At 40.2% G+C, this 12,900-nt stretch overlaps 1 protein-coding gene across 1 annotated transcript; it reads left to right on the top strand.

The window, feature by feature from the left end:
- The first annotated feature begins 7,142 nt into the window (after nucleotides 1–7,142).
- LOC137294445 (toll-like receptor 4) lies at nucleotides 7,143–12,190 on the top strand. Its single transcript, XM_067825465.1, has 2 exons — nucleotides 7,143–7,339; nucleotides 8,765–12,190. The coding sequence occupies exon 2, from the start codon at nucleotides 8,775–8,777 to the stop codon at nucleotides 11,403–11,405; it is 2,631 nt and encodes an 876-aa protein (XP_067681566.1). The 5' UTR covers nucleotides 7,143–7,339; nucleotides 8,765–8,774; the 3' UTR covers nucleotides 11,406–12,190.
- Nucleotides 12,191–12,900: the final 710 nt, after the last annotated feature.

Here is a 12,900-nt window from a genome sequence, read left to right as displayed (position 1 = left end):
TGTAACACCAATCCTGGAATTCTTTTGAACATGAATCACATCTCAGTAGTATATAACACAACACTCACTTTACGTCTGTTTTTCCTCATTCTTCTTTTTCACTTATTGTGTCCTTTCTCTTCATCTGTCTTGTCCTTCCTCTTTATCTTCTCTTCATCTGTTGTGTCCTTCCTCTTCGTTTCTCTTGTCCCTCCTCTTCTCTCTATTTCTTCCTCTCCATCTGGTCCTGTCCATCCTCTACATATATCCTCTCTCGCTATCTCCAATGGACATACTTTTGATACTGGCCTTGTTATAATTTTCGTTTCAGTTTTTATGTCCACTACTCGTACATGCCCGTCTGAACCAGGGTATGTTTTGACAATTATCCCAAGGTTCCAAGTACCGCGTGGTGCATCAGGTGAAATGACTAGTACTACATCATTAACACGAAGATCTCTGCTGGGAGTGAACCACTTCTTTCTACATTGAAGAGAAGGTAGCCATTCCTTCATCCACCTTCTCCAAACATGTCGAACTAGTTCTTGAACCCTTCTCCATCTCTTTCTGGGACTGAACGAGGTAGTGTCTACCGAATCTGGTGCAAAGATTCCTCCACAGTGGCCATGTAAGAAGTGGTTCGGTGTTAATGGAACATCATCAGCAGGATGTACACTTTGATATGTAAGAGGACGTGAGTTAATGAGTCCTTCTGCAGCAAGAAAAGCGGTTGTCAACTCTTCATCGGTAATATCTCCAGAACCAAGTATAGCAAAAATTGCCTTCTTCGCTGACTTAATCATTGATTCAAACACACCTCCGAAATTTGGAGCCTGAGGAGGATTGAAAAGCCAAAGAACACCCCGATTTGCTAAAGATTGTTTCACTTTGTCTGAATCTAGCTTTGAAACTAGTTGCTTCATTTCATTTGCGGCCCCAACAAAGTTGGTACCATTGTCAGAAATCACTTCTGATGGCAATCCTCGTCTACTTGTCATTCTAGAGAAGGCATTGAGAAATGAATCCGTATCAAGGGCATATGCCATTTCAAGGTGAACTGCTCTTGTTGCAAGACAAGTAAACAGGCAAAGATAACGTTTGTTTCTTGTTTTTCCACGTCCCTGAATCGTCATAAATGGACCCGCGAAATCCACACCTGTTTGATCAAAAGCACGGAGAGAATGCCTCAGACGAACCTTCGGTAGTGGAGCCATGATTTGAGTGACAGGTTTTGCCTTTCTACGAAGACAAAATGCACATTCGCGTTCCCATTCCCTTATTTCCTCACGTGCAGCAATGATCCAAAACCTGCTTGACAACATGGACAAGAGATGATTTGTCCCAGCTGCATGATTAGCATCTTCAGGGTGTTGCTTCACGATCAGTTTGGTGACCCTGTTCTTTCTTGGCAAGATAATTGGAAATCTTGCTTTATAAGGCAAAAACTCAGCATGCTCAAGTCTGCCACGTGATCTAATGAGACCATCATCATCAATGAAAGGATCCAGACCTATGAGTTTGCTACTTTTGGATAAGGGCTTTGAAGCCTTTAATGAAGAATACTCCTCTGCAAATGCTACTCTTTGCATTTTGAAAATTATTTGCTTTTCTGCATCAAGAATCTCTTCTGCTGATACAACCTGTCAATCTTGCAGAAGAATCAGAAGAGATATTGTTGACAAATCTATACACCCAAGCTCTAATTCTGACAAGTTTGTTCCAACATGAAAAATCTGATGGTTCCACTAGGGAAACTGAATTTGAATATGCTGCCAGAGTGCGAGTTTCTTTGATGTTTTTTGAGTCAACAGTATTTGTTGATTCTAACTTCTTCTGGCCAATCACATTTTTTCATTTTTAGGAACTTTGGACCACAATACCAGGTCTCTGACGACAAGTTAGGAACTGCTGTTCCTCTGGTAAGTATATCTGCCACGTTCAATTCTGTAGGAACATGCTTCCACTGTGATGGTTCACTATGCTCTTGGATAAATCCAACACGATTAGCCACAAATGTTTTGAAATACCGACTGTGGTTTGTTATCCAAAACAAAACATTTAAGCTGTCAGTCCAAAAGGTTGTACATGAGATCCCTATTTCTAGAGCGTGGTCAACAGACAGCAGTAACTTAACTCCCAGTACTGCAGCCATTAATTCAAGTCTTGGGGTCGAGACTGTTTTCAAAGGAGTAACACGACTCTTGGAAGCCACAAACTGGCTGGAAACCTCACCATTTTGGTAAGTATTTACACAGTAGACAACTGCGCCATAAGCATCTTCTGACGCATCCACAAAAACATGCAACTGTTGTTCCTTAACTGAAAGGTTCAGTTGCAAACATCTAGGAAACCTTAACTCATTCAACTCTGACCTTTCTGAAAGCCACACTGATGCCTTTTGTTTCAGCTCGCCAGTGAGTCTCATCATCCCAATCCAGTCCACAAAGCCAAAGCTTTTGCATAATAACTTTTGCCCGAATATGAAACAACTTTGCAAGTTCCCTGAGAAAACCCCTTTTGGTCAGTATGAACTTATCATATGAGGAGGAACTTCGAAAACAAAACTCATCATTCTGAGCAATCCATACAAGTCCAAGAGTCTTAGCAGACGGCAACTCATCTTTTATCAAGTTGACTTCTGATGCCCTATCTTCTACAGGAATGATCTCTAAGACTTCTGGTGAATTCGACAACCACTTTCTGGACTTCATTCCAGCTTTGCCCAAAAGTTCTGTAAGTTGTCTATACAGAGTCTTGCCTTCCTTAACATCTTTCACCGAATCCATGCTGTCGTCCATGTATGTTGACTTGCAGACAGTTTTTGCAGCTTTTGGAAATGTATCTTCATGTCTACGAGCATTCTCTCTGGAGATATATTGTGCGAGGAAAGGTGAAGCATTTACACCAAAGACAACCCTTGTGAATTCATAAATGTGAGGGATTTTTGTTTCATCCATCAATCGCCACAAAAATCTGAAGAAAGAACGATCTGCAGGAGATATGCCTATCTGTAAATATATACATTTCTGCAATGTCACACACTAATGCAATGGGATATTTGCGAAAGCGAAGAAGGATTTCAAACAAGTCACCTTGGAGTTTTGGACCTTGATGTATGGTATCATTAAGAGATATACCCTGGCACTTTGCTGATGCATCAAAAACTACTCTCACTTTCGTGGTAGTCCGATCTGGTTTTACAACTGGAAAATGTGGCAACAACCACTGATTCCCTGACCAACCTACATTTTCCACAATCTCAATATATCCTTTTCTGAGGTAATCTGTGATAGTTTTCTCATACATTTCAGCAACAACATTGTCTTTTGACAGTTTCTTCTCAGTACTACATAACCGTTTATAGGCCATATCATAATTTTCCGGGAGAGACTGAGGTTCAGCCTTCCACGGTATGCCAATTTCATATCTGTCATTCTCATATTTGATGGTATCTTGGACAGATGAAATGACGGATGCATCTTGTTTTGTGAATACAGGACCGTTAGATGTAAGGTCGTCTACTTCCCAAAACTTTTGAAGCATTGAATTGAGTTTAAAGTCTTTTTTCGACCCAGCTGTGAAAAAAGTATTGGAACTATGTTCATTGTTATGACCAGAAACGTTTCCAACACAAGTCCATCCCAGTGGGGTTAGTCTAGCGATAGGTTGCCCCTCACCTCCAGCTACATCCTCGTATGAACGATGGAGTTCCAGGTAATCCATTCCAATGAGTAAGTCAACAATCAGTGGAGTCTGAACTTTTGGAAAAGGTATTTGTTTCAAGTGTGGCCAATGCTTCGAGTTCTTTTGCCAGTCTACAACTTTCATCTGGCCCGTAACTCTGGTTGTGGTCAAAGCAGAAAGAGACATATTAATTGCACCATCCAAACTTTCAATACCAAACTGAACAGATTGCGAAGAAAATTTCTCATTTTGACCATTGAGCACATTGACCGAGACCATTTGATCTTGACCCATCAAACCAAGTTGACAAGAAACATCTTCATTGATGTAAGTCTGAGTACTTGCATCGTCAAGCAATGCATTTATAACAATACGCTTGTCACCATTTTTACTACAACAGGTACCGTGCGCAAAGAGACAAGCTCTGTCTTGTGACTATGTGTAGATGACATTGTTGTGACCCTAGAGTCACCTTGAGACGTAACTGATGTAAGTTGCCTTTCATTGCAAGAATTGTCTATGGACTTGACAGAGTCACTTTTAGCAGTTTTAGTTGCATTGCTGCGGATACTTGAATGTAATAAATGATTATGTGGAGCGTCGCAATTGTCAATACCACAAGTGTTGGTCAAGTTGCATTTCTTGCCAAAATGATTGGAACCTAAACATCTGTAGCAAAGATTTAGCAGTTTTGCTATTTCCCATCTCTTTGTTATGGGCATAGATTTGAACTTAACACAGTTTGTGATAGGGTGGTTCATTTGACATATTCTACACCTCCGGCCAGTTTCAGCTTGTTTTCCAAAACACGACCCTGGTTTTCGTACATCTCTAGTCATTGTTCTACCCATTTTGGAAACCCCACGAACAGTTTCTGAAGCAATAGTACGAAACGCTGCTTCCATCAGTACCCACTCACGCAAAGCTTCAACTGACTCCTGTCATTGAGTCTCATAGATCCATCTTTGGTAATTACCAATCATTGATTCCGTCATTTTCTTCAGTAGCTGTACATACAATGAACCATAACCTAACTCCTCAACCTTATCAGATTCTTTCATGTTCACAACTACCACATCCAACATATCTGCAAATCGCTCGACATCAGCTGCACTTCCTGGACGAACTGGTCTGAAATTACATATTTCCTCTAGTTGCAATGCAATATGACGTCGCATTCCCCCAAACTTCCTATCCAACCTCTCTAAGGCAACGTCATATGCAGTGGCGCTGTGCCCTAAATCCTGAATGACCTTCAAAGCTTCACCCCCTACGTACTGACGCAATTGAAGCAGTTTGTACTCTGGAGTTGCAGGTGCTTGGTCTATGCAAGCAATAAATGCTGCCTTCCACGCTTCATATGCTTTAGCATCACCAGTAAATACTGGTATTGATACACGTTTTAACTGTTTCCACATATCTTTGCCAATGTCATAACAGTGAGAGAGAACATGTGGGTTCTGATCAAAGCTATCAATAGGTTGCCTAGAAGCTGGAGTTTTTGGTAATTGTAACTGTTGTGGTGTAGGAGATATTGATTCAGTTTTATCTCTTGTAAAGCATTTCGATGAAGCATCTGACCTTGATTTTAGATAACCCTGGGCTTCATTTTGAACCTCTCTACCTACTTCATCCAAATGTTCACCTTCAAGCATAACCTTCTTGCTATTGTCTTTATCACCTAAACACTCAAACAACTCAGAGAGCTCAACAATAACCTCAAGGGCTTCAGTCTGACAATCATTGACCTTATCAATGGCATCCCTAACATCTCTTCGTGACGGGATTTGTTCACTATCAATCAGTTTCCGTAACATGTTCTTTGATTTAGTAAATGCAGATTTCACATTCATTTTTTGACGTTTTAGTTTCACAACTTTATCTTCGTCATTATTCTCATCTTGTCTTAAGGACGGAAGGGAAAGGTTTGCCGCAGTTTCTAATGTGATCTCATCACCAATACTAACTTTCCTGATCCCTTTCGGGGACTTATCACTTGACTGTGATATTTTGAATTTATCAGATCTATTCACACTATATACAATTTAAAAATAACACACACTGGGACACAACCAGTGTAGTTAATCACTCTATTTTTAACAACCACCAGTACCACATCCAGTGACCGAAAACTATGAAATAAATATAAAGAAAGAGTTCAACAATGCATGATTAATAACCACGATCTGCTACCAATTTTGGTTCGCAGTGGAAGCTTGTGAATACTAAGTCAAATGATAACAGAGCACTTTTCTTAAATTTTATTTCATAGCTTTATTCCCAAATATGAATAACCCCAATTTGCTCAAATATATTTACACATACCAAGTACGACATTAGAAATGTCTTCAAAAAGGGCACCATTCAAGTGTTCAAATAAGACACTATCAGAGTGTGTCCTAGAATGACACAACAGTACTAGTGTCCAAACATAATACTACAATAATGTGTCCAAAATATGACACTACACCACAGATACACCAAATGTGTAATCTCCATCCTTTTCAACCATATGTCTACAAACTAGACCACTCCCAAAGACACCCAATTAAACATAGAGAGAGCCACCAAAGTGTGACTGCTCTCATTCAAGTCGAACATCGAAGAGCCACAACCACGTGCTAATCTGCACGTGTTTCAGCAGAAAAGTTCAGTTGCAAAATGCGTTCCCGCGAACGTTACTGTGTCCATGAACGGGGGTTGTTTGGGCGAATCCTTCTGTCCACGTGTAGTTGGTTGAATGGAATGTGTTGCTGTGATGAATGTGAACAGTGAACGTGCAGTTGGTTGAATGTGTTGCTGTGATGAATGTGTACAGTGAACGTGTAGATGGTTGAATGGAATGTGTTGCCGTGATGAATGTGTACGGTGAACGTGTAGCTGGTTGAATGAAATGTGTTGCCGTGATGAATGTGAACAGTGAACGCGTAGTTGGTTGAATGTGTTGCCGTGGTGAATGTGTACAGTGAACGTGTAGTTGGTTGAATGTGTTGCCGTGATGAATGTGTACAGTGAACGTGTAGTTGGTTGAATGTGTTGCCGTGATGAATGTGTACAGTGAACGTGTAGTTACTTGAATGTGTTGCCGTGAGGAATGTGAACAGTGAACATGTAGTTGGTTGAATGTGTTGCCGTGATGAATGTGTACAGTGAACGTGTAGCTGGTTGAATGGAATGTGTTGCCGTGATGAATGTGAACAGTGAACGTGTAGATGGTTGAATGTGTTGCCGTGATCAATGTGTACACTGAACGCTTAGTTGGTCGAATGTGTTGCCGTGATCAATGTGTACAGTGAACGTGTAGTAGGTTGAATGTGTTGCCGTGATGAATGTGTACAGTGAACGTGTAGTTGGTTGAATGTGTTGCCGTGATGAATGTGTACAGTGCACGTGTAGTTGGTTGAATGTGTTGCCGTAACAGAAAAGCGTTAGATGAACTGCAACCGCAAGGGACACAGTGCTACAATAATACTAGTTTCACTTTCCTGTTCCCTACGACACAGTTCACAAAGCAATAGAACCTTTCCACAGGAAGAAACGTTGGGATCACACGACTGGCTGACATCTTTCCCTGAACACAACTTTCCATCTGCAGCCGTTATATAAGTAAGGATGCAAACATAACGGGCTGTACATCATCGCCTGCACTGGTTGCTTGTCGGCAACAGTTACACAAGTGAGTGTGCAAACATAACATGCTGTACATCATCGTGTGAACTGGTTGCTTGCCTGCAGTTTCCCGGGCAATACCCACCACTGTGTATCATTATTGTTTGTCGGTTAGACATCATTTTATCCGATCTTCACTACCAATTGTTTACAGTGTATGCTCTTCCTCAGGAGAAACTTCAGAAGGCACCCACTTGTATTTTGGTACAATGTCTGTATTTGTTTCCATGTGTATGTGTATGTACATGTATCTCTATATGTATATTTATATGCATATTTATATGTATATGTCTGTCACCCAAATTCGGCCGAAATCCAACACAGGCCAGAGGGAGCATGTACCTGCATGTTTCCATGATATGTGGAATAGACATATATTTCTGATACAATCCTCTAACACAGAAATACACTTACCAATCTTTTAATAAAACGAAAATATACCTGTTTCCCAATCAACAGTATACATCTCATACACAGAAGACCTGCAATTCGTCTCAAACCGTAAGCTGTTTGTATTACATACATTATCTTCCAGTATATATTTCACATTTTAATTTCGTGTAAAGAGAACTCCGGGCGTGTTCCCCTGTAAATGTTACTTTGTTGACTAACATGCTTACCTATTGTACATTGTCGCAGTATTCAGAATGTCCACACATGGCATGTTATTTTATTACCTGTTCATTGTACAGGCCTGTAGATGATGTTGATGTGAAAACAAACTAACCAGTAAATGTGATATATATACTGTTGTATCATATGCTATGCTGTTTTAACATTCTGAATACTGCGACAATGTACAATAGGTAAGCATGCTAGTCAACAAAGTAACATTAACAGGAGAACATATAACAAGTAGGTTGTACACTAAATATGTATCAAGTAGGTTGTACACTAAATATGTAGCAAGTAGGTTGTACACCAAATACGTAGCAAGTAGGCTGTACACCAAATATATAGCAAGTAGGTTGTACACTAAATATATAACAAGTAGATTGTATACTAAATATCAAAATGATGTAGATTATCCCTGCTGATACTGATTGAAAAACACGTTACATCATACAGTCTAGATCTTACATGTGCTTCTAGCTTGTAGCTTTAGTTTATATATCCCTTTCGTTGTTTGTGTTGCTATAACATTTAACTTTATATAAAAATATTTTCCTCCTCTATTTTAAATGGTCGCAGTCCCTTAATGATGGCCTTTTGAAATGTTGAAACTTCCATAGAGCATATGGAAACTTGAATCAAGTATGATGTAGTGAGCGCACGGTACAAAGAGTACTTCCTCACAGTCATAATTTCCGCATATATACTGTATGTCTGTCATACTACTGGGGTCATTTCAGAACTGGTTTATTTCATTGATAATGACAGTAGGCGGAAAATACGATTTCGTACTTACTCCTTGTTTGTTCATTTGTTTCAGGGCAACAATAATGGTCACCTGGATAAGAATTCTGAATCTGATCACAGCTGCCTGGACAGGCTTTGTCATCGCATCATCACTGTCCTTCGCGGACAGCTTTCAACCACCCTATTCCCACTTCAGTACAGTTTCCATCAGCTCGCGCCATCCTTGTTGTATGGCCCGTGATGACCTGCTCAACGGAACATTAGTTGACTGCCAGAATCGGCAGCTGGCCGATGTCCCCAAAGTCCTGCCAGCAGACACTGTTGTACTGCAGCTCCAGCACAACCACCTACTCCAGCTGAGGAACTATTCCTTCAGTCACCTCCCAGAACTTGTGCAGCTTTACCTGTCCTTCTGCATTCTATCGAGTCTTGAACCAAGGGCATTTCAAGGATTGAGCAATCTACAGACATTGAGACTAGACCATAACAATCTTCTCCTGGACAAAGAGATCTATACCTCAGACATCTTCCTGCCACTCATACACCTGCAGATTTTAGATCTGAGTGTGAATGATCCAAGGAGAACGGGGAATATACCAGATGAGAGTTTTGCTCGCCTACAGTCTTTACAAAAACTTACGATTGATACGTTCATGGATGAATCTTTTGGGAACGGATTTTTATTATTGAAAAACCTTACAATGTTGTCTCTAAGCAGTGGGTTCGCCACAGAAACGCCTTACTGTGCTGTTACACGATTGCACAACAACACTTTTTCGGTTTTTGAAAATACAAAAATGTCACATCTAAACCTGCGACATTGTGAACTGTATCAAATTGAGGTTGGAACATTCTTGCCCTTGTCACATATTACCACTGTTTCCATGGACACAGTCAAATATCTGGGCATTGATCCTGTGATCCGAGCCATGTTTGGATTTAGTGGTAGGAACATTTCTAGGATGATATGTCCACATTGCTACTATCCGCGTGGCATAAGTTTAGAACAACTCAAGAACCAAATGATTAGTGAAGAAACAACCTCTCTTCTTAAGAACATGTGCATAGAATATATGGATTTGTCCCACAACAGGATACTTTATGTGGATGCTGCGTTTGTGTATGCATTCCATAAATGTTTAAGGCATCTAGATCTTTCTCATAACTATATTGTGGGACATATATCAACGATTTTAGAGCTGTCCCTTTTCAAACAGCTAGAATATATCGATATCTCCTTCCAAATAGGTTCAAAAAGAAATGAAATAGACAGTGTTTTGAGAACTGGTACAGAGGAACTACATCATCATACAAATATTTCAAACAGTGTAATTTTCAACAAAGGCAACGTTTCTCCGAACATTGTGTTGTATTTACCACCTACACTTCGGATCTTAAAATTACGATCCATAAGTGTTAACACGGGGAAAATATCTATAGCAGAAATTAGAGGTGGCCAGCATTTAACAGAACTTGACTTGGCATACAACGGATTCAAGGGAATTGTGCAGCATGTGAGAGGACTTGAACATGTCCAGAGTATTGATTTGTCAGGGAACGCAGATGCTGAACTGACCGAACACTTTTTTACGTCATTCTGCCATGCTGCACAACTGTTTTTGAATAACATGGGTTTATCTCAAGAGACACTGTTGCCTGGTGGCCAACTGTATAACGGTATCCGTAGTTTGGTTCATCTCACAAGGTTAGAGTTGGCAGGAAATAAGATTCAGTTCCTGCTTGGGGACCTTTTAAACCCACTCACAAATTTGTCCTATGTGAACCTTGCCGGCAATAGTTTAGTGAAAATTCCCTTTGACCTCCCTTCCATACCAAAAAGCCTGACCTTCCTTGACATGTCCTCCAACTCTCTAACATACATAAGTAACGAAGAAATGAACACTCTTGACACGTTTTCCTACGGACATGCGCTTACACTGAAGCTTGGAGGTAACCCCATATCATGTTCATGCCGGTCTCTTACATTCATTAGATGGCTTTCTTCAACCGTCATTGCTCTTGATCAGGGGAGTAACTACACATGTGTGGACGAAGAGGGTGCCATCACCTCCACAACCGAGGTCAATGTAAACCTCCACTGGAGACGATGTAGAGGACTTTTCTGGTTGCTGGTTGCAATCACACTCATGTGCTTCCTGCTAGTGGTCGCAGTGTCGACTCTCTTGGTTTTGAGGAATCTGACGTATTTCCAGCATCGCCTTCTAATTCTACTTGGGAGAGGTGCCCCAGAAGTGCAAGCAACCAGACATGACTTTCAGAAAGATGCCTACATTGCTCATTGTGAACTTGACGGCCAGCTGGCGTGTCATGATATCGGAATGGTCCTTAAGCAAAGACACTTGCTGAGATTAATCCTGAGTCACGACTGTCTTCCAGGACATCTGTTCATAAAGCATGTGGTGGACAGTGTCAATGCGAGCTGGAAAACAGTGCTTGTTGTCACAGAGAACTTCCTCGAAGATGACTGGTCCTATTTCACAATGCAGATAGCAGCAAATGCTGTGACCAACACTAATCCAAACAGAGTAATACTCTTGCTGATCGGTAGAATCAACGGGGCACTCATCCCTGAGTTTCTACTAAGTGTAGTGAGCGAAAATAACATCTTCCATCTTTCCAACATTCCAGACGAAGAATGTGAAGTATGGACGCACATAAAGAACAGGATATTACATGGGGATGAATACACTTAACTTTTCAAACAGGCAAAATGTTTCAATTATTTACATATGTATAAATTGTCTGTCGCTTCCATTATCCATTTATTGGTCTTTATATTTTCATACAATAAGAAAATGTCCCAGAGAATCAGAATTAATAGCAAATTCCAGTGTCTGCAAAAGGCAACATGATGAGACAACTATCAACAGATCACTGCAAATCAGTTGATTCGTTTACTCCAAAGTCCTTTTCAAACTTCACCATCCTTCATGTTTGTCAACATGTTTCGTCAGTGATGTACATCATGTAACAATGTATCAATGTAATACATTGTACCCGTTGACATTCAGCAAGGGGTAATGTTGTGATATATAATTTTGACAGTTCTGGAATGTACTACAACCCCAAGGTTGCACTGAGGTGAATATTACCATCCTTGTCTTCTTTGCGACCCGTGAAGGAATAGGCCTTCAGCAACCCATGCTTGCCACAAAAGGCTACAATGCTTGTCGTAAGAGTCGACTAACAGGATCGGGTGGTCAGGCTCGCTGACTTGGTTTACACATGTCATCGGTTCCCAATTGCGCAGATCGATGCTCATGTTGATCACTGGATTGTCTGGTCCAGACTTGATTATTTACAGACCGCTGCCACACAGCTGGAATATTGCTGAGTGTGGCGTAAAACTAAACTCACTCACACACTCTTCTTCTTTGCTATTATCTCTGATCTTGTATAAAACTGCCTTTGAATTTGTTCTGCCACTGTAATACCTTGGTAGTGATTTTTTGTACTCAGAATACAATAGTCCATCACATCCCTCTTGTTTGCAGTGTGGCTTTCTGCAAATATATCATGTTCTGTTGCACTTGAATGTTTTTCACAGGCAAATCAGGAGTCATGGAATACATAAAGCTGTCAAAATATTAATATATTATTAAAATATTTCTTAATTCATACGTGGATCTTAAACATTACCGAAATGCACTTTCAAAATGAAGATTTTCCAAGTGAATCCTATAACCCACGTCATTTGACTTGCATGTGATATAACAAAAATGTCAACATTACTGATAATATTACTAATAACTGAGCAGTCAGTTAACCCAAAACATACACACAAATTTGTTTTGAAGAATGAACAAGCATTGTCACTAGGGTGACATTATTGACCGCTGCATCTTATCAAATATAACTTAAAAAGAAATGAAAGTGAAGGTTATAGTTTAGATTAAGTAAAATGTCAAGAAAAACATTACTCTCAAATTCTCTTGATATCTTGCACTGTAGTTGTTCAAACACAAAAATATTTTGAAGAGTCCTTGACCTTAGATCTTGACCAGTGTATGAAACTCCTAAAAACAGTTGCTGTGACTTTGAAACTTAACAAAAACGCACCGTCCCTTGATAAAGCTTGGTGTTGAATATGAAGACAAGGGTCATCAGAAGATGACATATCCCTCCCCCGCCCCCACCCCCACATATTTGAACGGACAAATCATCTGACAGTTACTTGATGTTTTCTTA

Source organism: Haliotis asinina, chromosome 8 (genome assembly GCF_037392515.1).
Source record: "Haliotis asinina isolate JCU_RB_2024 chromosome 8, JCU_Hal_asi_v2, whole genome shotgun sequence".
Taxonomy (NCBI): domain Eukaryota; kingdom Metazoa; phylum Mollusca; class Gastropoda; order Lepetellida; family Haliotidae; genus Haliotis; species Haliotis asinina.
Note: the sequence above shows the minus strand (reverse complement) of the source record. Positions and strands in the feature narration are given on the sequence as shown.

Coding starts and splice junctions, on each gene's coding strand:
- LOC137294445 (XM_067825465.1), top strand. CDS start 8,775: ATGGTCACCTGGATAAGAATTCTGAATCTGATCACAGCTGCCTGGACA.